This window comes from Mugil cephalus, chromosome 14 (genome assembly GCF_022458985.1).
Source record: "Mugil cephalus isolate CIBA_MC_2020 chromosome 14, CIBA_Mcephalus_1.1, whole genome shotgun sequence".
Taxonomy (NCBI): domain Eukaryota; kingdom Metazoa; phylum Chordata; class Actinopteri; order Mugiliformes; family Mugilidae; genus Mugil; species Mugil cephalus.
The window spans coordinates 16,916,087-16,936,844 of NC_061783.1; the positions used below are offsets into that span (position 1 = coordinate 16,916,087).

At 42.5% G+C, this 20,758-nt stretch overlaps 2 protein-coding genes across 2 annotated transcripts; both read left to right on the forward strand.

Annotated features, from left to right (window-relative positions):
• Positions 1-4,427: 4,427 nt before the first annotated feature.
• On the forward strand, positions 4,428-5,454 carry si:ch211-153f2.3. Its single transcript, XM_047606026.1, has 2 exons — positions 4,428-4,890; positions 5,000-5,454. The coding sequence occupies exons 1-2, from the start codon at positions 4,666-4,668 to the stop codon at positions 5,120-5,122; spliced, it is 348 nt and encodes a 115-aa protein (XP_047461982.1). The 5' UTR covers positions 4,428-4,665; the 3' UTR covers positions 5,123-5,454.
• A 6,230-nt stretch (positions 5,455-11,684) lies between these two features.
• On the forward strand, positions 11,685-19,576 carry slc30a8 (solute carrier family 30 member 8). Its single transcript, XM_047605216.1, has 9 exons — positions 11,685-12,114; positions 13,612-13,769; positions 13,857-14,003; positions 15,423-15,576; positions 15,775-15,998; positions 16,142-16,254; positions 16,934-17,039; positions 17,131-17,265; positions 18,926-19,576. Exons 1-9 carry the CDS (start codon positions 12,044-12,046, stop codon positions 19,069-19,071), a joined length of 1,254 nt encoding a protein of 417 aa, XP_047461172.1. The 5' UTR covers positions 11,685-12,043; the 3' UTR covers positions 19,072-19,576.
• Positions 19,577-20,758: the final 1,182 nt, after the last annotated feature.

The following is a 20,758-nucleotide window of genomic DNA, read 5'->3' on the forward strand; positions in this document are numbered from 1 at the left end:
TAAAAATCTTATTGAAGTAGCAGTATTAACAGAAAAAATATACTTAAAATAGCATGCGTTTGTGCACATGCATGCTATTTTAAGCATATTTTTCTGATTTTAATCTTATATATTTGCCTAAACTATAGTATTATACCCTTCCTGCCCCCCACTCCAAGTCTCTGATGACCTTCCAGGTGTTGTAAAGCATCGACCTGAGATCAGGTAGCAAGAGGAATTAATTATAAGACTTTATTTGTTCATTGTCCACCACATTCATTAAAAACTCCAACACAATTATTATGCTACATGCACTTACTGCTCACTGGTTAGATGCTAAATTGCATTTTGTTGCCCTGCACCTGTGTGTGTAATGACAATAAAGTTGAATCTAATCTTATCTAATCTAAAAGGTCACACACTCTTACAGCAGCATTGTTTCAAGCTTCTGCAGTGTCACGTGATTTTTCCATTCAGTGTAGGCACTAGGCACGATGGGTGCATCACTTCATCTGCCTCTCTTCGTACCCTGAGTCTAATCTTTATGCTCCCTAGCAAGTTGAAGCCTTTTTTACAGGTTAGCCTCACTGAGTTTTCTTAAGTCTACACAGCTGCTCAGTCCCAATCCCTTGAGTTTCTTTCGCATTGTACGTATGGAAATGCTCTTACTGTCACTATTAAACACAGCCCTGAGTTCCCCACTATCCTTCCAATTTTTAGTAATGCGTTGGCCGTTTCTTAAGCCCAGTTGGTCGTTTAAGAAAAGAGAAGCTACTCATTGCATCAGTTGGAGATAAATAACCTGTTGCAACCTGAAACATAATCACCACTTATCCAATAGGAGCCTTGTACTTATTTGCTTAGTTAAATCAACTTGTTTTTGACAAGGTAGTGTATATATTCTTTTCTTTAAACTATCTTACACCTATATTTCTTCTCACTTGTGCTTTTCAAGAGTGTTTGTGCGACCGAGCTGCTGTAACCAAGCAATTTCCCTTGTGAATCGATAAAGCCCATTAAGCTTAAATCAAAAAAATATCATCATCACCAACAGGATCATTTGTGTATTTGTGAATAAAATACAATTAGGGGAGTTTTGAAATACAGCAAAATCATCTTTATCATCACAAAACATCAGCATTTTATTTAATGAAAACCGTAAATTGGAAACCACGCTCATTTGCCGGTTTGTTAGGTGCACTCGTGAAAATAAATTAAGTGTACTTTAACAACGACTGCACTAAATCCTCCTTCAGAAAAGGTCAAGTGGTTCAAGTATTGGATCAATTTGGAGGATGAATATTGTGCTGTTGTTAAACCTGGTCCTTTGCACTAAAACATGTGTCAGTGCAGTACAATACCATTTAATTTCCACAAGTGTTCCTAGTTATACACAAAAGCTCTGAGCAGCAACTCTAATAAATTAAATATAGTAATAGGTGGCCTCTTTGTTGGGGGCACTATGCTGAAAAGCTTTGACTGAGTTTTAAAAACAGTTATTTGGCTAAAATATGCAAAAGATTATGAAAAGATGCAAAATATGTATTGCAATTCAAGTTTCTTGGTCATGTTGGTCAGGCACTATCCAAAAACTGAATTTTTAATGTTCTGAATAAGCTACTTGGATGTTTTCAACTCATTCCAACAAGTTCCCTCCCAAAGGTATTAAATAAGTATGAAAGCTTCAAGTGATACTAACAAACCAAAACTTTTACCTTGTTTGTTTTAAAGGTCTCATGTATCGCCCTTAAGCGATGCTATCAACTATATTGCAGTAGGTCAGGCAGTCAGGAGGAGCCGTGTCTTTTCTCATGTGACACTGAATCAGCTGAGCTCTGCAGTCCCTGAGGCTGCTGCATTCACATTCACACGACACTGAAGGAGGAGGAACAACCCAGACAAAAGGTTTCTAAGCCTTTAAGCGTCAAGTCAAAAACATTTTCTGATCTTGTTTAAGTACCATTTTGTTTCAGTGTGGGGCTGGCTATGTCAGTCGCCTGAATGTAAATGAATGAACACATCATCATTGACATTTTGGGTTCATCTCTTTACAAAAAAAAAAAAAAAAAAAAGCTGGAAGTACCACCAGAGGGCAGCAAAGTCGGTTGAAAAACAATAATTTGGGTAACACGTGACATGATCCCATCACCAGCATGTGTCCTGTGAAAGGGTCAGAGTTACCTCACACCAAATCAATTAATATTCACCAGAAAATACCTTTAAAAATAATAGTAATAAGGTAGATTTATACATTTATAATCGCCTCCAGTCCAGATTATTGCTGAATCACATTTTTAATTTCACGGAGGGATTTCTATTAAAGAAAAGACGGATTCCACTGTGTTTAATTACCACCGTCGCTAAGCTCATTTTCTGTCTATGAAATCACCGTGAATTAATTTAATCACCGTGGGCTGGAGCCTTTACGTCCACTGCCACCATTTATTTTTCGGCAAACATCCTTAAAATTGAACTATAAATGGGGAAGTAAAGAAATGTTGTGTTATTCTCCATGCCGTATAAAACAACAACAACATGCGATACAATAATACAAAGGGAAAGCTCAAAGGTAGATTAAAATCATAGAAAAATACTTTGTAGTGATTTAATACCATAATTGTGTATGAGGATAGAAGAGATATATTTAGACAGAACATTTATGTGAGAAAAAAAAAACACAGGAAGTAAATGTTCAATGGAAAAAAAGGGTCAAATAAACGTGAAGCTTCTTCCTACTCCTTTTCAAACGTGTTAGGTAAAAATTATTCAAATGTTGCTTTGTCTTTTGGATTATATGTTTGAAATAAAGCAGATGAATCCGATTAGTATATTTATACTCACATAATCAAAAAGAAATACCTTAAAACCAATGCCTGACTTCATAAATTTAACAGGAAACTCAATAAAAGTCAAAGGGCCCAATTTAGTAAACCAATTCAGTTCTCAGGTTTCCCTCTTTTAAATCTTTCGATCCGAATGTCTCCCTTTTTACTGATAAATATACTTTCTAAATTCACACAAAAGAGACTCTTTCTTAAATTTTTTCACTGACATTCTTTCAGCACAACACAACCTCTTTGTGTTGCCGTGCTTCCATTGCATTGGGGAAAAAAGGGAAATTTTATGCTAAAAGGACTACAACTATGGAAGACACCCACTTCCTGATCAGTTTAGCTCAGAAAAAAACACTTCCAAAGAAACTTCTGGAGACAACTTTATCCACTTACATTGAGACATTGATAGAAACAATGATTAAGGCAAGAAAAAAAAAGCTAATCAAATAATTTTTCTCTCTTAAGTGTAACGCCAAGTTCTGGAAACTTCCGCGCTGCCCCCTCGCCACCTGAGGCTAGGTCTGAGCGCTACAGGCCGCTTGTTTGTCCTCGTCGCAGTTGTCATGCATCGCCCTGCATCCTTGACCTTCAAGACTGACGGCCCAATCCCTCCGAAGCCCTTCTCACGCTCCACGGACCCTCCTCGCAAATGGAGTCATAGCTCACGTCTTATGAGCTCTGACAAGTGAAACTGCTCCGGTGCGCTCGTCCATCCGTCTCCGCAGATTACTGTATGACTGACTTGCAAATCAAAGCCGCCTATTTTACGGCCGGAGTGCCGAGGAGAACTTGGGTTTTTTTTAATACGGCGCTGGACTCGGAAGGTCTCGCCTGCATTCACACACACACACAAATAAAAAACGAGCATAAAGTTTCTGCTGAGTAAAGAAGGAAGAAAAACAAAACAAAAAAACCCACAGTGACTGAGTGTGATGTATCCCCCAAATGTTCCCTCTCACTTCCTAGCAGCCAGGCTCATAAGTTAGGCAGGAAAATACACTGGACAACTGTCTCATCTCTTTAGAGGAGTCAGGAGAAACTTGCCAAAAAGCATCCCACAAGCCCCCACAGGGAATTTGGCACAAAGGGCCTGGTTATATTTCACCGTAGGACGGCCTTTTTGTGTGCGTGAACCGGCCGACACTGAGGCTGTGTCTGCTGCTCCTCGTCCAACCTGTCCGTCCCCTAAGCTGACAAGCAGGTCTTATTTAGGGAGAAAAAGTCCACTGGAAAGAGCAGTGGAGTGGAGGGGACGGGGGCGGACGGACGGGGAGGGAGGGTGATGGATTTCTGTGTGTACATGCACAAGTTAACACATGGTCCAAACGAGAGCTCGCGCACAACACATTTCTCACACTGGAGTTGTGTGGGGTGGGGGGGTGGGGGGGGGGGTTTGGGGGGTGGGGGGGGGGGGGGGTGGGGGGAGGATTTGCGGAGATAAAGAGAAAAGGGGGGGGAGGGTGTGGCGGTGGTGGCGGCGGCGGTGGTTGGAGGAGCCTTTTCAGTTCTTTTTTGGAGGCAACAATAGTCTTTGTCCGAGATCTTAGACCATTCTTATTAGGGTTACGGAAAGGAGGAGGAGGAGGAGGAGGAGTAGGGAGGTGGGCATGCGGGCGGAGGGTGTTTCTCCATAGTAACAATGACAAAACAAGCCAGTTCAACACCAGGCAGCCAAAGGAGTGATTGGAGCCGCAGAGGAGAAGTCCCGTTCACACGAGAGGGAGACAGGTTCGCTGTTTTGAAGATAAAAAAAACAAAAAAAAAATAGAGAGGATTTCAAAACTTTTATGACAAACTGTGCTGGGAGGCACACGCTCAGACCTGCCCTCACATCTGACCCTCACCTCCCAGCATGGACCGGGACAGCCACACCGAGGACACTTTGTCGACCATGGTTCTGGAGAACATAAAGAACAAGCTGATCGACGCCTTCAGGGCCGCAGGAGAGTCCAGGGAGGATCCCCAGCCCTCGGGATCCAGCGTCAGGCCGGTCAGCGTCGGCCGGAGTCACCAAGCGAACGAAGAGCTGCGGCGGGCGCAGATAGACGGGGCGATAACCTGGCTCCGGTCTGAACTGGTAAGATCTTCCCTTGAAATATCTGACCGTAGATGACGTGAGAAAGTTTAGGAGAGTACGTCCGATTTGTTAAAGCCCAGTCGTGACACTTCTTTTTGATCTCTTGCAGCTAGAAATGCGCTCCCAGGACCTCCAGCTGGCTCAGACGCTACTGGGGCTCAACTCAGAGATCCAAAGACTGCGGAGGGAGAGTTTTGGAGCTGTGGAAGTGGAGGGGGACGACCAGCACTAACCCCCCTGTCAACATCCCATCAGACCTTCACCTTTTCTCTGGGGAGGAACTTGTGGAGTAAAACGTTGGAAGGACCCTTTTAATCGAATCCATAGTGGACAAAGAAACGATACAACCAATGAAGTTGGATGCATTGTAATAAAAAAAAAGACACCTGTTGCATGTGATGGACTGAATATGTTTGTGATGCTTGCGTACTTTTTTTTTTTTTTATTGTTAAAGATATTTTGCACTTATGCGGAGCCGTGCTAAAGAAAGTTTGTTTCTTTGATGGATTAGGAAACAACTAAACTATATGAATGTAAAGACGAAATAAAATGTGCAACTTGCGTTGTTTTTGTTCCTTTATTGAGCTGGCATGCCGCACCGCTTCTGGTGCAGCACCTGTTTTTAAATTTCAGTTCAGGCATTCCTCACTTATTCATTTCACACATTCTTTCTATACAAGCATTTGTTTGCAAGTTTGTCTGCAGTGACACGTACAGTAAGTTGACTACTCATATCGGACTCTAAGAAGCATTTTTACTAAATGTATTTAAAGCTACACAGTTTCCCAAACAAGTAAGATCGGAAAATGCCTGCCGGCCACACTGATATTTGTCTACTCGTCAATCAACGACGGTGATTTAGGTCGACGTTTATTGCAGGACTTATACAGTCCTCTGTCACACACGTTTATGTACACAGGCTTAAAGAAACAGCTTAACATTTTCAGAAAATCTAAACCGGCCGTGTCTACGCCTTAAACATTTTAATAGGCTAATGAGTTTAAAAAAACGGTGCTACAGCCTGAGGTAAATTAGCTTAGCTTTGCATAAATTCAAAATGAGACGGGTGCAGCAAAAAAAAAAAAAAATACTCCAGAAAGCAGTTCTAAATCTTACACTTTGACTTTTAGTTTAGTTTTGAGATTAATGTAAAACACATGCTAGCTACTCCCTCTGTTTCCAGATGCTAAACGAAGTTAGCTAGCTGTTGCTAACAAGCTAGCGAATGAGGCCTTTCTCTGAAAATGTCAAGCTATTCCTTTTTAAATTCATAGCATTTTTTTTCTCTAAATGCCAGTGTTTTTCATTTAACATGTCATATTTTTAAGGAAAGTTTCTTTTTAAGATTCATTAATGGTGAGACATCATTAGGGCACAGAGCTTCTCCTGTAGAAGGCCCTCCTCGGTAAAGCCCTAGTGCATCGGGGTCGAGGGGTCTTCAGGCAGGAAGTGGACAAACCCACTTCCCCTGAGCTGGAGTAGACGCTGCCGCTTCCTCGTTCGCTGTCAGAGTCCCAGCAGCTTCCCTCCTCTTCCTCCTCATCTGTGTCTTCTTGCTCCTCCTCTGACAGCTCCTGCTTCAGCTCCTGGATGCCGGAGTGAAGCTCCATCAGCTGCCGGATCAAGGCCTGGTCCTGGGAGCGCATCTCCATCTGCACACAGACGGCAATAAGAAACTCAACTTTCTTCCCCTTTTTGCGGCCCAAAAAAAAAGAAAAAAAGAAAAAAAAAAGGCTCCATCCTGAGCAGGTTTTGCTCAGCTTGAAACCGAAGCCGTTTTAATTTGAGCTTTGCCTTCTTTCAAATGCAAATGCATCTTTTTTTGCTTTTCTCTTTTTATGAGCGGCTGTCTAATTGCCGGCATTGTAGAAAAAAAGATTTTCAGAATTCCGCCAACTTCAGAGTCCAAGTCTGTCCTAAGGGCTGAGGAATGTCCCAAACAAAAAAACCTTCTGGGCCGATCTGAATTTCTTTTCTCTGTTAATTACAGCAGCAGATCGAGGCTGGGAGGGATGGGGGGAGTCGGCCTGGAAGATGCCGGTTTTATTGCCTTTGTCAACACTTGGAGGATTGAGAGACGAGGCACGGACGTCTGGTTTGGAGCAGGAGGCTCCAGCTCATTATTTTTATTTATTTATTTATTTATTTATATGCTGTGAATGTGTGAATGCTTCTGTCTGCACTATTTTTTTTAGTTCCTCCAGCGAGTGGGCTGAAGAATATCGAGAGGATTTGTGTGAATAATAAAACACCATTCAACTTAGTTTTTTATACAGATTCCCTGTCGTATTTCTGTGCAACAAAAATAGAATAAAATAAATGTTTAGAAGTGATACAAACCTCAATGGACGTATGTGAAGAGTAAAGAGCTCAGTATGATTTTTAACCTTTATTTAGTTTTTATTCTTATATTGGAAAAATTATAAATTTTACTTAAAGATTTTCTTCTCTGATAAGGACAGAAAGTTTCTTTTTTTTATCAATTTCTTTCCTTGTACAAGTGAATAACATTTTATTTATTTTATTATTGAAAAAATTGGTAGAACAGATACACTTGAGCTTAAAAAAAGGAGTAAATAAAACAAAATAGATGAAATAATAGATTAATTAAAAAGATTTTGTGCTCAGAAAACTGTAATATTTACACTGGGCAAACCCAATTTACATATGTGTACAATAATCATCAAAAGCAACTAAACCAAAAGCCTCTCCATCCACCATAAGTTGCGTTATATAGGTATAGTGTAGCTACATAACCACAACAACCATGGATCAACATGTGTGTGTCGATATTAATAAGCCCACACGGATGAGGAAACTAAAGTCCACCAAAAACTTTGTCTGCTAATGATCGGTCTGGACAGCTGCCTTAAAGTAACAGATCGTAGAAAAAAAAAAAAAAAAGGGCGAATCAAACCAGGAAATCTCTGTTTTAACTGGCTGGTCTGCTCAGGACGCTCGGTTACCATGACGAACTGCCTTGGTGACTGCACTAAGTGCCAAGTGATATATTAGGCCGTGACAATGAGCCCAGCAGACACATGTACATGCTTGGACAAAACAACAAAAAAAAAAAAGCACACACACACACAGCTTCTTTGCTTAGGGACAATGGTTTTAAAGAGGGGAGTGACACTGAAACAACATGACTTACACCTTAGGAACAAAAGGGCAATAACGTCCACATGGAAACATTCGGACTGACCCAGGAGGTCGCTCTGTTGTTGGCGCGTCAAATGACTCGACCTTTAGCATAGCACAGACGACGAGATGCTTTTATACTCAGTGGAATGCACGACAACTGTGGGAGGACCACACAGACGGATTTGCAGATCTAGCACAAGTGTTTGGACAATTGTTTCGGCTGGGGTGCACGTTTTAAACTCACACTTCTACTCTGGGCTACACGAATTATCAGACAGTAGCTCAAAAAAAGCAGGCAAAAGTAGGAAAAGTTACCACTTTTATTGAGGGACAGGCTAATTCAAATTAGCCACCACAAGCTAGTAGCTGGAAAGGAGTTTTTTTTATTATTATTATTATTTTGAAGCTAATTTGAATGCATACGATTATGATTAAGTTTATAATGTCTCTCTTCATCAAGCTGCAGCTTTATCGTATCATAGTTTTGGGAAAATCACATTTTTTGGAATAACTTTGGTTCATTTAACTTCAAAATAACTGCGTGGTTTGGATATTTTAGAATTTATTCACATGTTTTAGAAGTAAAAAAAATTCAAAGCCACAGCTACAGATGCTAGATAACATGTGCAATCGCCCGTAGGAGCACAAAGTAGTATAAAGTTAATTGCTCTTAGGTCAGATTTTCACTTCCTCTGCGGTGCAGTGGCTCGCACTTTCATTTCAGCCTTACCAGCTCCTTCCGCAGCCAGGCCAGTGCGCTCTCTATGTCCAGTTTGCCGCCTTCCTCTCCAGCTGTGCGTCCGTCTCCGAGGTCCCTGCACGCGCTCTGCTCCGCGGGTTTAAAGTCGTCGAAGGTGGAGGCCTTGCAGGAGAAGTCCCGCAGTCTGGTCAGGACCACCTCCATCATGTTAGCTCGGTTTCCTCTCCACTCCGCGCGGCGCTGCTCTCGGCTGTGGTGCAGCTGCATACAGCCTCGTCTGGTCCCCCCCTCCGTCTCTCCCGTTATCAGAGCCCCGTCTGAGGACTTTATGAGGAACTGACTCTTTCTCTTCTTTCACTGACACACTATTATCCCCCCCCCCTCCTCACCCCACACACACACACACTTTGTTTTCTCCCTTTTCACGCTGCGAGCCTCTCAAACATTACACCACCCCCCCACCAACTCCTTGGCGAAGTTAACTGGCGTCACCAGACTGGTGAATGTGATGGAGCTGGTGTGACGTCAGTACATTGTCCAGACACCTGACCTGGAGTTGTTTACCACTTTTGGGGACTTATCAGACACACACACATGCAGAGATCATGAGGATGAAGAGGAGGAGGAGGAGGAGGAGGAGGCCTGCGGTTGCCATGGCGTCAACACTTGTGTATCTTTGAAAATACTCGGGCTTTCGTGAGCTCTCCTCTCCTCCTCTGTTGTTCTGCCTTTAAAAAGAAAATGGGGCGAGGACAGAGTGTGTGTACACACAAACAGGCAGAGCTCTCATGGACTCGTCGAGTGGCCCCCGATTCAGGATCAGGACCCGAAGAACAGTGTGAACAGCCATGTGTAACTAACCCTCCTCGTGCCATTTTCGCCTCACTCCGCAGCCCCTAGCAACCTGCTGCTCATCTATTCAAAAAAAAAAAAAACCCAAACCCAACGCAACCCAGCTTTCCACGGACCAAAATAGCCCCCGCGCACTATTTTTAGAGTCGAACTGGCTCCGAGTTTAGATCTATTCAGGAAAACAAGCGTCATCGCGCTGAAAGGGAATAAAAGAAAGCAGCCCCCGGTTGAAGTGAAGTCGTGTTCTCGTCTCGCGTTCTCAACGCTGCTTTCAGGCTGAGCGAAGGGGGCTGGTCTAAGTGATACGTTAAAGCACACGACACACACACACACACACACACGGCTGCAAATACATTTATGCAAAACAAAACCCGTTTATTTTCTGTGACTGGTGCAAAGTTTGCTCTGTCTGTGAGTGAGATTGTTTGTCAAAGCGTCTCATCTTGGGGTTGCTGGAACTTATCCCATCTGTCTTCAGGCGAGAGGCGGGTGGGGTTCACCCTGGACAGGTCGCCAGCCTATCACAGAGCTAAACACACGGAGACAAACAACCATTCACACTCACACCTAAGGTGTGATTTAGAATCAGTGATTAACATATCGAGTGTGGGAAGAAACTGAAGTACCAGCAGAAAAGAGACTCGAACCCCGACCTTGTCGCTGGGAGGCATCACTGCTAACTGATGCAAAGCATTTAACCAAATTTTGTTTAGCATATATATCTGTTTTGTGTTTTTTTGTGTGATGGATCTTGCGTTTATGCTGTGTAATGCATACATTGACAACAAAGACTTTTCTGATTTGTACTCGAGCGCTTACTTAGATACATATTTTGTACTTTTCTTCCAAGTTTTCCATGTTTTTGCACAGTTTCACTTCTTCTCAGCTTTGGAACTTCCTGCACCACCATCATGTTAATATTAACGCACTAATACAATGATGCAGACCACAACAAACAACTATGATTCATTCATTTTGTACAGAATATACATATATATTTACTAATGTCCCTATTTCTTGCTTGTTCATATGCTAATTTTGTACATTTTTTGCTTATACTTTTCTTTTTTTTACTTGTGGTTCTCTTAGTTAGTGTCACCCAGTTCCCAATTTCCCTTGTGGATTAATAACGTATTTTCACTAGTGAACCTAATAAACTGAGAATATATCCAGTTTGTACTCGAGCAAAATACTTGTTCCACTGACTGTCATTGTTGAAGGTAATTAATAAAATCTCAAACTGCGTGTGTCTGAAGAGGGTGGGTGAATATTAACCATCTGCGAGAGGAATCACATTGATCCCAGGATTCACACAAATGAAATTTAAACAAATCGAGAAGTGATGGGAAACGAGCACAAGTTGCAGACACCTTTGTGGAAGTTTGCCGGTCATTATCATGTAAAGAGCCAGCACACATAGTGCTGCAAATTCTCCTCCAAACTATCCCCCCTAAAAAAAATCTGATTAATATGAAAAAGAAGAAATTACATTCATGATTACCTCGGTTTCTACTGCATCTCGTAGGTTGAGGATGAGGATGTCAGGCCTCCTGGTCTCCCTTCCTCACTCTTCTGTCAAATACTTAACCAGGTTTTGATCTTGTGGCTCATTGTCGCCACCTTGTGATGCATCTTGGACCCAAATTTCAGAAACAGCAAACTAAGGCAGGAGGAATTACATAATGGTAATATAATACAATAATTATTGCGACAGCATCCTCCTAGAGAGTCCAATAAATTCATATTTGTTCAGGAGGTATGAATCAATTTGAAAAATAATAGGAACAATTAAAAGAATGCAGGAGAGGATTAGTTAAGGGGAGATGAGTGGAGGTTAATCTAGTGGATTTAGAAACAAACGGCCTTTTGATGATTCACGATGCCACTGGTCGCACGGCACCTCCAGTTTGATTGTGTAACCGCGAGACGCCGGCTGGTTAAATGAGGTGGGCGGGTTCAGATGAGCTCAGCTGTGGCTTGGGGGAACAATTAGCTAACGGTGACTTTGTGCTGAGAAAACAAACAAAAAAAAAAAAAAAAATTAAGTCAAAGTAAGTACATGACGGGCGCGTATGTTTACATTTAGACTTGTATGTCTGTTTGACATGGAAGTGTCCGAGGACCCCCCTCCGGGCGGCTGTTCATTTGCACACGGTGCAGACAGAACAGAGTTAGTCACAAGGCGGCATCAAGTATTTCACTTGCGTTCTGGGTGTTTGAGAGGATGTTGAGACACTTTCCACAGAGGAGCTGAGAAGAAGCCAGAAAGAAACAGGAAACAGATTTTAAGCCTGTCGAATGAGGACTTGCCCGCACTTTCCTATAAATTACTTTTTTTAAATAGGCTATACTATATATATATATTCTTGATAGTTTATTTTATTTATTTTTTATTTAAAATATTTTTTGATTGTTTGTTCCGGGACTATTTAGTTGAGGCTGATTAAGACATCAGTCATGTTTAAGAGCAGGAATCCGGAGAAAAGTCACCTGGTGAAAGAGGCGAGGAACAGCTACAGCATGGGGAGGTAAAGTTTTATTGCGTTCATCCAATTCGGACAGGTGTGGGAGACTCGAGATGCTACAGAAAACGCACACAAATCATTTTTCTTTGCGCAAAAAAAAGGAAAGAAAGAAAGAAAAAAAGTTGTTGTTCGTTTGCTGTGTCAGTGCTGTGGGCAGCGTTTATGCTCACGTTCCTCTGCTTTTCCACACGAGTCTGGCCTGAGGTCTGTACTTCATTCAGCTCATTGTAATTCTGTTATTTCTAATGGGAGGGTGTGAAAACACAGGGAGGTGTGCAGAGGAGATTAGGGCAAAAAAGGATTTTAAGCATTCTTCAATATCTTGTTGCCTTCTTTTGATGATTATTATTAATGTTAAACACATTTTCTTTGGATTCAACATATTTGCATTGCAGATTCAGAAGACAAATACCAAACGCAGTAATCAAATGATGCAGCGTCATAAATGTCTCTGAGCTTCTTTTACCTGCAGCTTTGACACTTTTGTGCTTAACTTTAATCTGAAATGCGTGATTTGTTTAATTACTTCTATCCTGTTTGGTATTGAACTGTTTTTACGTCGCACCCCTCCTAGAGAGTGGGAAGATTAGATTTATAAAAATGAAATTTAAACAAATCATACGATGAGAAACTGGCACCAACCCTGCACCACTTCTTTTAATTTCTCCCTGAACACCCGTATTGTTCATGTTCCCTCGAAAACTTCCTCAGACTTGGCATAAAGACCATTTGTGCAGCGGTTATCATCATCATCCAGCTCGTCACCATAGTCCAGTTCATGTGTGATTTTTTTCCAGATATAGTAAAACTAAAGGCATTGCACATTCTTTCATCCACATTTAGATTTCAGAGCCACTAATTAACCCTTAATGTCATTGAATATCCCCCCACCGGGTGGGGCCAAAACAAAAATGGTAATCCTGAATGTTGAAACAAAGCAGCAACAGCTTGAAACAGACACACAGTGTCTTTTCGAGGAATGTATATTTTGATTTATTTGCACATTTTCCAAAAAAAAAAAAAAAAACCCGAACAACCATTTCTGTTTGTGCAGCTTATTGACTGACTCATTAATGTAAAAGAAAGCACACGACACAGTCATCCTTCCTTCTTCATTGTTTATGCAAATTGACCAAGTGTCTCCAAAATTCAAATGAGCGAAACAAGATTAACTTGCAGATTTTGTAGAAACGCTCCCAGGTGTGTTTGTGTGCGTTGGCCAGTCCTCTGACTACAGGTGTTTTGGTAAATATCTGGGGAATAACACACTGTCTGCATCACTTAGTGGAGCCAGTTATCACACTGTTTATTGTAGTTTCTGGTCTTGGGTGACTTTTGGTTTTTCAACATGTGGACTGTCCTTATTAGTCCCTTTAATTGTCCTGACAAAGTCAATTTTCTGTTACAGTGTTTGACAATTAAACTTGAAAATCTACTTTTCTATTTTATTTATTCATTCAATGGAATTCTAATGCACTAAATTTTATTGTTTCGTTCCAGCCATGAGCCATTACTGAAAGACAGCATGAGTGGCATCAAGCATTGCCATGACAACAGCCATGCCCAGGAGGACAGAGAGTCGGAGAAGAAAGTGGCCAGGAAGAGGCTGTACACCGTTTCTGTCATCTGTCTGGTTTTCATGATTGGTGAGATCCTCGGTGAGTGTTTCTTCTTCTTTTTTTTTTTTCTCATTTCAGAAACATAATATTTAAATCCCGGTGATAACCGCCTCTGTCTTTCTGAAGGTGGGTATTTTGCGGGCAGCCTTGCGGTGATGACGGATGCTGCCCACCTGATGGTGGACTTCACCAGCTTCATCATCAGCATCTTGTCCCTTTGGCTCTCGTCCAGACCGGCCACACACAAGCTCAGCTATGGCTGGCACCGCGCAGGTAGGACACCATCAGTCTGCCATGTAGACACATGTCCACTGCCACACATCCACCCCCATGTATGACTTTATTACGTCCATCCATCCGTATAGATAACATCCATTTATCCATCCTCCATCCATCCATACAACATTAGTCCATCCACCATCCATCATCCATCCATCCATACAACATTAGTCCATCCATCCATCCATCATCCATCCATCCATACAACATTAGTCCATCCATCCATCCATCCATCCATATAGATAACATCCATCCATCCATCCATCCATCCATATAGATAACATCCATCCATCCATCCATCCATCCATATAGATAACATCCATCCATCCATCCATCCATCATCCATCCATCCATACAACATTAGTCCACCCATCCATCCATCCATCCATCCATCCATCCATCCATCCATCCATCCATCCATCCGTATAGATAACATCCATCCATCCATCGATCCATCTATCCATCCATCCATCCATACAACATTAGTCCATCCATCGATCCATCCATCGATCCATCCATCCATCCATCATCCATCCATCCGTACAACATTATTCCATCCATCCATCCATCCATCCATCCATCCATCCATCCATCCATACAACATTAACATTATTCCATCCATCCATCCATCCATCCATCCATCCATATGACATTATTCCATCCATCCATCCATCCATACAACATTAGTCCATCTTCCATCCATCCATCCATCCATCCATCATCCATCCATCCATCCATCATCCATCCATACAACATTAGTCCGTCCATCCATCCATCATCCATCCATCCGTACGACATTATTCCATCCATCCATCCATCATACAACATGCTCATCCATCCATCATCCATCATCGTACGACATTATTCATCCATCCATCCATCCATCCATCCAACTACAACATTAACATTATTCCATCCATCCATCCATTGCATATTCCACATCCATCACCATCCTCACATTATTCTGTCCATCCATCCGTCCGTCCGTCCATCCATCCATCATCCATCCATCCATCCATCCATCCATCCATCCATACGACATTATTCCATCCATCCATCCATCTGTATATACAACATTATTCCATCCATCCATCCATCCATCCGTCCATCCATCCATACATCCATACATTCATTCATATGAAATTATTCCATCCATTCATCTATCCATCCATCCATCCATACATTCATTCATATGACATTATTCCATCCATCCATCCATCCATCCATCCATCCATTCATATGACATTATTCCATCCATCCATCCATCCATCCATCCATCCATCCATCCATCCATCCATATGGCATCCGTCCGTCCGTCCGTCCGTCCGTCCGTCCATCCATCCATCCATCCATCCATCCATCTATCCATCCATCCATCCATCTCCTGATTTACTCCTCCCTCCCTCTGTGCAGAGATCTTGGGTGCTCTGCTGTCAGTTTTTACCATCTGGCTGGTAACAGGAGTGTTGGTGTACCTGGCTGTGGAGCGCCTCATCAGTGATGAGTACACCATCGAGAGCACTATCATGCTCATTACTTCTGGTTGTGCTGTGGTGGCCAATATTATGTGAGTAAAATACACACTCGTTCCTCATTGATCCAGCTTCCATCAGAGCACCGAGTGCCTTTTGAATATTTATGGTTGAATTAAAGCCATCACAGAGAGCAGAGTTTTCATGGGCCGTTGGTAGAACTTGGCTATTATTTGTTATGTTCGGTATCTCTGGTCCGGAGCCCACTTTGAAAATGTTTCCTCTCTCAACAGCATGGCAGTCACTCTTCACCAGTCAGGCCACGGACACAGTCATGGTGGGCTCAGCTCACACGGCCACGGCCACAGTCACAACGGGCAAAGCTCACACGGCCACGGCCACAGTCACAATGGGCAAAGCTCGCACGGACACAAGACTGTAAAATACGATCCGGTCTCAAACGGCACCCACAGCACTGACGACTCTGAAGACATAGAGCAAAATGATTCTGATCATCGTAAGTTTCTTCTAAAACATGGTCACACATTGCCGTGAAGCTACTACAATATACAGGTCATCTTTTATAGTAGATTATGGTGATGCTGGATAATAAAATGTAATGAATCATAATCCACGCATTTGTTTATTTTTCCAAATCAGAACGGAAGAGTCAGCAGGCTAACGCTAGCGTGCGAGCAGCTTTTGTGCACGTGGTTGGAGATCTTCTGCAGAGCGTCAGTGTGCTCGTCAGCGCCATCATTATCTTCTTCAAGGTGACGCCTGTGTGAAAGCCCAGAGACGGGGATATTTTGTATTTTGGACCGATCACAGTTGTCCCTGTTTGCTTTGACATGACATGTAGGTAAAAGTTAAGGGGAGGTGTGCATGTGCTAATGTGTACGAAGGCATTTTGATAATGAGTGAAGAAACTAGACGACTGTCGCTGCTTTCTGCTGAAAACTGTAGAGAACACCTCCTACGATGTGACGTGAGAACAGCCATCGCTTCAGGGAAATGGGAAAGCTCTTCTGCTTATGTAATATCAGTCTCGGCAGACACGGGCATAAGTTTTTTTCTAGCTTCAGTGGCTGGGATTAGCTTGCCAGCCTCGTTCACTTTGACTGAATAAATATGTGGAAAGTCACTTCAATTCTCATGTTACATTTTACACAAAGTGTAATGAGTGTGTTCAGGGAGGAGGCCCTCAATCTTAATAGCTAACTGATCACAGCCCTAGCCCGCTGTGTTTGACCGGATCATACAATAAAACGATAAGTGTTTCTTGAAGACGTTTTATTGAAGTAGATTCTTCAGTTCTTAAAGGGTGGTTAAGAGATGAGGCCTCCATGGATCATCCAACAGATACTTGATCAGTTTGGGCTGAAATTAATCAAATCATTTAATTACAGAGAAAATGAGTGATTTTTTTTAAAAATTTATTTTAAATTTCAGCCTGAATACAAGATAGCTGACCCCATCTGCACCTTCCTGTTCTCCATCCTGGTCCTATGCACCACCTTCACCATCCTGAGAGACATCCTTCTCGTCCTGATGGAAGGTGAGGCTGTTAAAATAAGAGATGACACTGGAGCCGTAATTATCTGTCCTCTCACTCTGCTCTCTGCCTCCGCCTCCGCCTCCGCCTCCAGGTACTCCGTCGGGGGTGAAGTACAGCGAGGTGCGAGACCGCCTGTACGCGGTGAAGGGGGTCAAGGCCGTCCACAACCTCCACATCTGGGCCCTCACCGTGAACCAGGCTGTGCTGTCTGCGCATGTGGCCATAGGTGAGGACATACAGATATGTGAATACGATTAAACATCGCCTCTCGAATCTGGTGCCACTCATGGATTTGCTTCAAGGACGACCGAGTGGCTGAATTTAATCATAGCTGTATTTAGACTGCGTGGGAATATCGCTTCATTGGAAAGATCAGGCGTAACATTATGACCGCCGACAGGTGAGGTGAACAACACGATTATCTCTTCACCGTGGCACCTGTCAGTGGGCGGGATATAATAATAGGAAGTGAACATTGTGTCATTAAAGTTGACGTTAAGCAGGAAAAATGGGCATGCAGAAGGATTTAAGAGAGGCCGATGAGGGCTGAATTTGGACGGCTAGACGAGTGCGTCAGAGCATCTCCAAAACTGCAGCTCTTCTGGGGTTTTCCCATAGACTGCGGAAATACAGACAACATGTCCCCCACTTCCTTGCATTGGTCAAACTGATGCTATTTTCCCAGGGGTACGTATAGTGCTACTGAAGATATTAGCTGAATTTTTTTTTGGATAAAATAAGAAATTGCACTTGTACCTTGCACTTCTTCAGAAATCTAATGTTGTTTGTTACATGTAGCCGTACTTGTTTGCACGAAAGCAAAGGGAAACATTAGGAGTTGTTGTTATTTACCAGGTAATATGCCATTGTGTTACTGGTCCGGCCCCATCACATCAAACTGGGTTGTATGTGGCCCCTGAACTAAAATGAGTTTGACACCCCTGGTCTACGCAGTACGGCCTGAAAGTGGAGCCACGATAACGATCAACCCGACCACACTGCCCCCACACTCACGTTTCGTCTAGACCAGGGGTGTCAAACTCTTGTTAGTTCAGGGGCCACGTACAGAACAACATGATCTCAAGGGGGCCAGACCTTCAAATAATGACAACTTCAAATGTTTCCCTTTGTTTTAGCACAAAGAAGTACATTATGAAAGTGTTTAACATTTAATGAACTGCACTATTACAAAATCTTTTATGGACAACCAGATGCTTCTTAAGAAAAAAAAAGTGCAATTTCTCTATGTCTCAATGTTGTGTTATGTCCACAGCTCTTACTAAAATTGTGTGAAACACAGGAAAAGTAGTTACTTTTATTGGAAAATTTGCAGTTAATGTCTTCAATGTAATTTTTGCACTTTGCAAATTCATCCCGTGGACCAAATTGGACCCTCTGGCGGGCCGCTTTTGGCCGGTGGGCCACATGTTTGACACCTGTGGTCTAGACAATGACAATAAAAGCTTCTATTCAAAAAAAAAAATAAAAATAAAAAATTCGTTCCACCGACAAAGGAGCTTTTACCATTTCCGAAGTCTAAATGCTTGGGTTTAGAGGACAAGGATCCAATTGCTCATAACCACAGCTGGAGGTGGTCTGGCCTGACCATATTTCTTTAGTAGTACTTAACTGGCACACGTGAGTTATGGCTCGAAAAAGAGCCGCAATCAAGCTTCCAGGCTTTGACTATCAATATCTAGAATAAGTAATGTCAGGGCTGAGATAAATTAAACTTTCATTTACCCAGAGAGCTAATTACGATCCACTGTTTGCATCAATTCATGGTGCAAACGCACATTTTAAAGCCACATATATTATATTCAGCTTACACACACACAAGGTGGCTAACATTTGTCCTCTTGTCGTCGCCCTCCTCCCCTCCTCAGATGAGTCGGTGGATGCTCAGACGGTCCTGAGAGAAATGACGCAGGCTTGCTTCTCCTACTACAACTTCCACTCCGTTACGATCCAGATGGAGCGGCAGGCCGACCTGAAGCCTGGATGCAAGCTGTGCGAGGACCCCAAGATTTAGGGATCTGGTGACGATGAATGTTTTACTGTGACATCAATGACGAACTCTCCTGACTGTGCCTTAAGTGCTTTCATGCTCCCAAAGAATTAACTTGAGGTGAAAGTGATTTTAGGGGAAAAGCTAATTTTCCCGCGCTCCCATGTGAAGTTGAGTCCTGTATTTGTGCTTTTTAAATGTATTTATGAAACTGAAATCGCAAAGTGTACTCTATGCAGTAAGTACTGGTGTCCCTGGAACCCGTCCTTGTATATTACTTGATGTGTGAAGTGACCGCTAACTTATCGTTGAGACGGTAGGTCGAGTTTCTGTTAGTTTTTGAGCATTAACTTATTGTGTCGACCTCAGGCTTTGGGCTCGGGCCACTGTTTGCAACGCTTGTTACATTTAAATACAGATTCCATTTATTTATACAGGATACAAACACTTTTTTTCTCTTAGTTTGCACAGTTATAAGTTACAAGCTCAATGAATTATTCAATAAAATAAAACTTTTTCAGTCTTAAAAGTCACTTTTAACCTGCTGCTAGCTCTGCTCTGCTCTCCTTTATCTCCACCTCACTTTTATTTATTTTTTTTAAATGTTCTCATGGTAGTCTTTTTTGCGGTGCCAGGGTCCTCTGACACCAAGTTGTTTACAGCTTGTTTGGGTTTGACCTTACCTCCTACCCGCCTATGTCCTGCAGGGCGAGCCATGGGTGTCCAGAGCTTCAGTGGCACGGTCAAGGGCATCATTAATAACAACTGACACAAAGCTGGCTGGGGCCGGCCGAGTCATTTATTTTATAAATGTCCACATTTACAATTAATAGGCTCGTTTTTTAATCACACTATGAAAAGTCACTACAAACGCCACTAGATCACCGTAAACAATAGCGGCAATTTTTTTATTTTTGCCCTGAATTTATTCAGAATAATTTAATTTAGACACTGATTCTTCTTCGTGTCTCCTCAATGAACTTTAAAGTTGTTTTAAAGCATCTTCTCATTTAGAGCCACAGCTGTGTAGTATGCTAGGCAGTGAATTTGATTTGATTATTGTTAAAACTGCAGATGATCAGGCTAAGAAGGAGATACTTTATTGTCCTTTCATGTATTCAGACATTTAACCCTACCATTTTGCACATACACTAATCAGCCACAATATTAAAACCACTGACAGGGAAGGTAACAGTAGACAATTCAACGTGGTGCTGTGAAGCTTTTGGACCAGTGACAGCAGCAGCCATCCACAGCAGGATGCAGCCTGACACAGACACATTAAAACGGTCTAAGAACAACTCTAAAAAACATGAAGAACAGCAGAAGGCCTCCAAATTCAAGCCTGATCCACAGAGGCCCCTCCCCTCAACCTGTACGATCCAAAGACCTCCACTAGGTGGTCATAATGTTATGCCTGATCTGTGTATCGGTGCTTAGAGGAGGAGGGAGCCCAGGGTGTTAGGTGCTTCACATATTTCCTCCTGGAGTTCAAACCCTTCTAAGCAACTTTCCCTTCCCCGTACCTTCGGCTGTGCTAATCTCATTCGTCCACAGCGTATTTTTGCTGAGAGTGGATTTTACATGCCTCTGCCTTCAGAGCAAACCATTGCACCCGTCTCTCTTCCCATCTGAACTCGGCCCCGAAGGGACCAGATCAGCCTCGTATTTAATTAAAGCCGGTGTAATGCACTAGGTGGCTAGATAATCC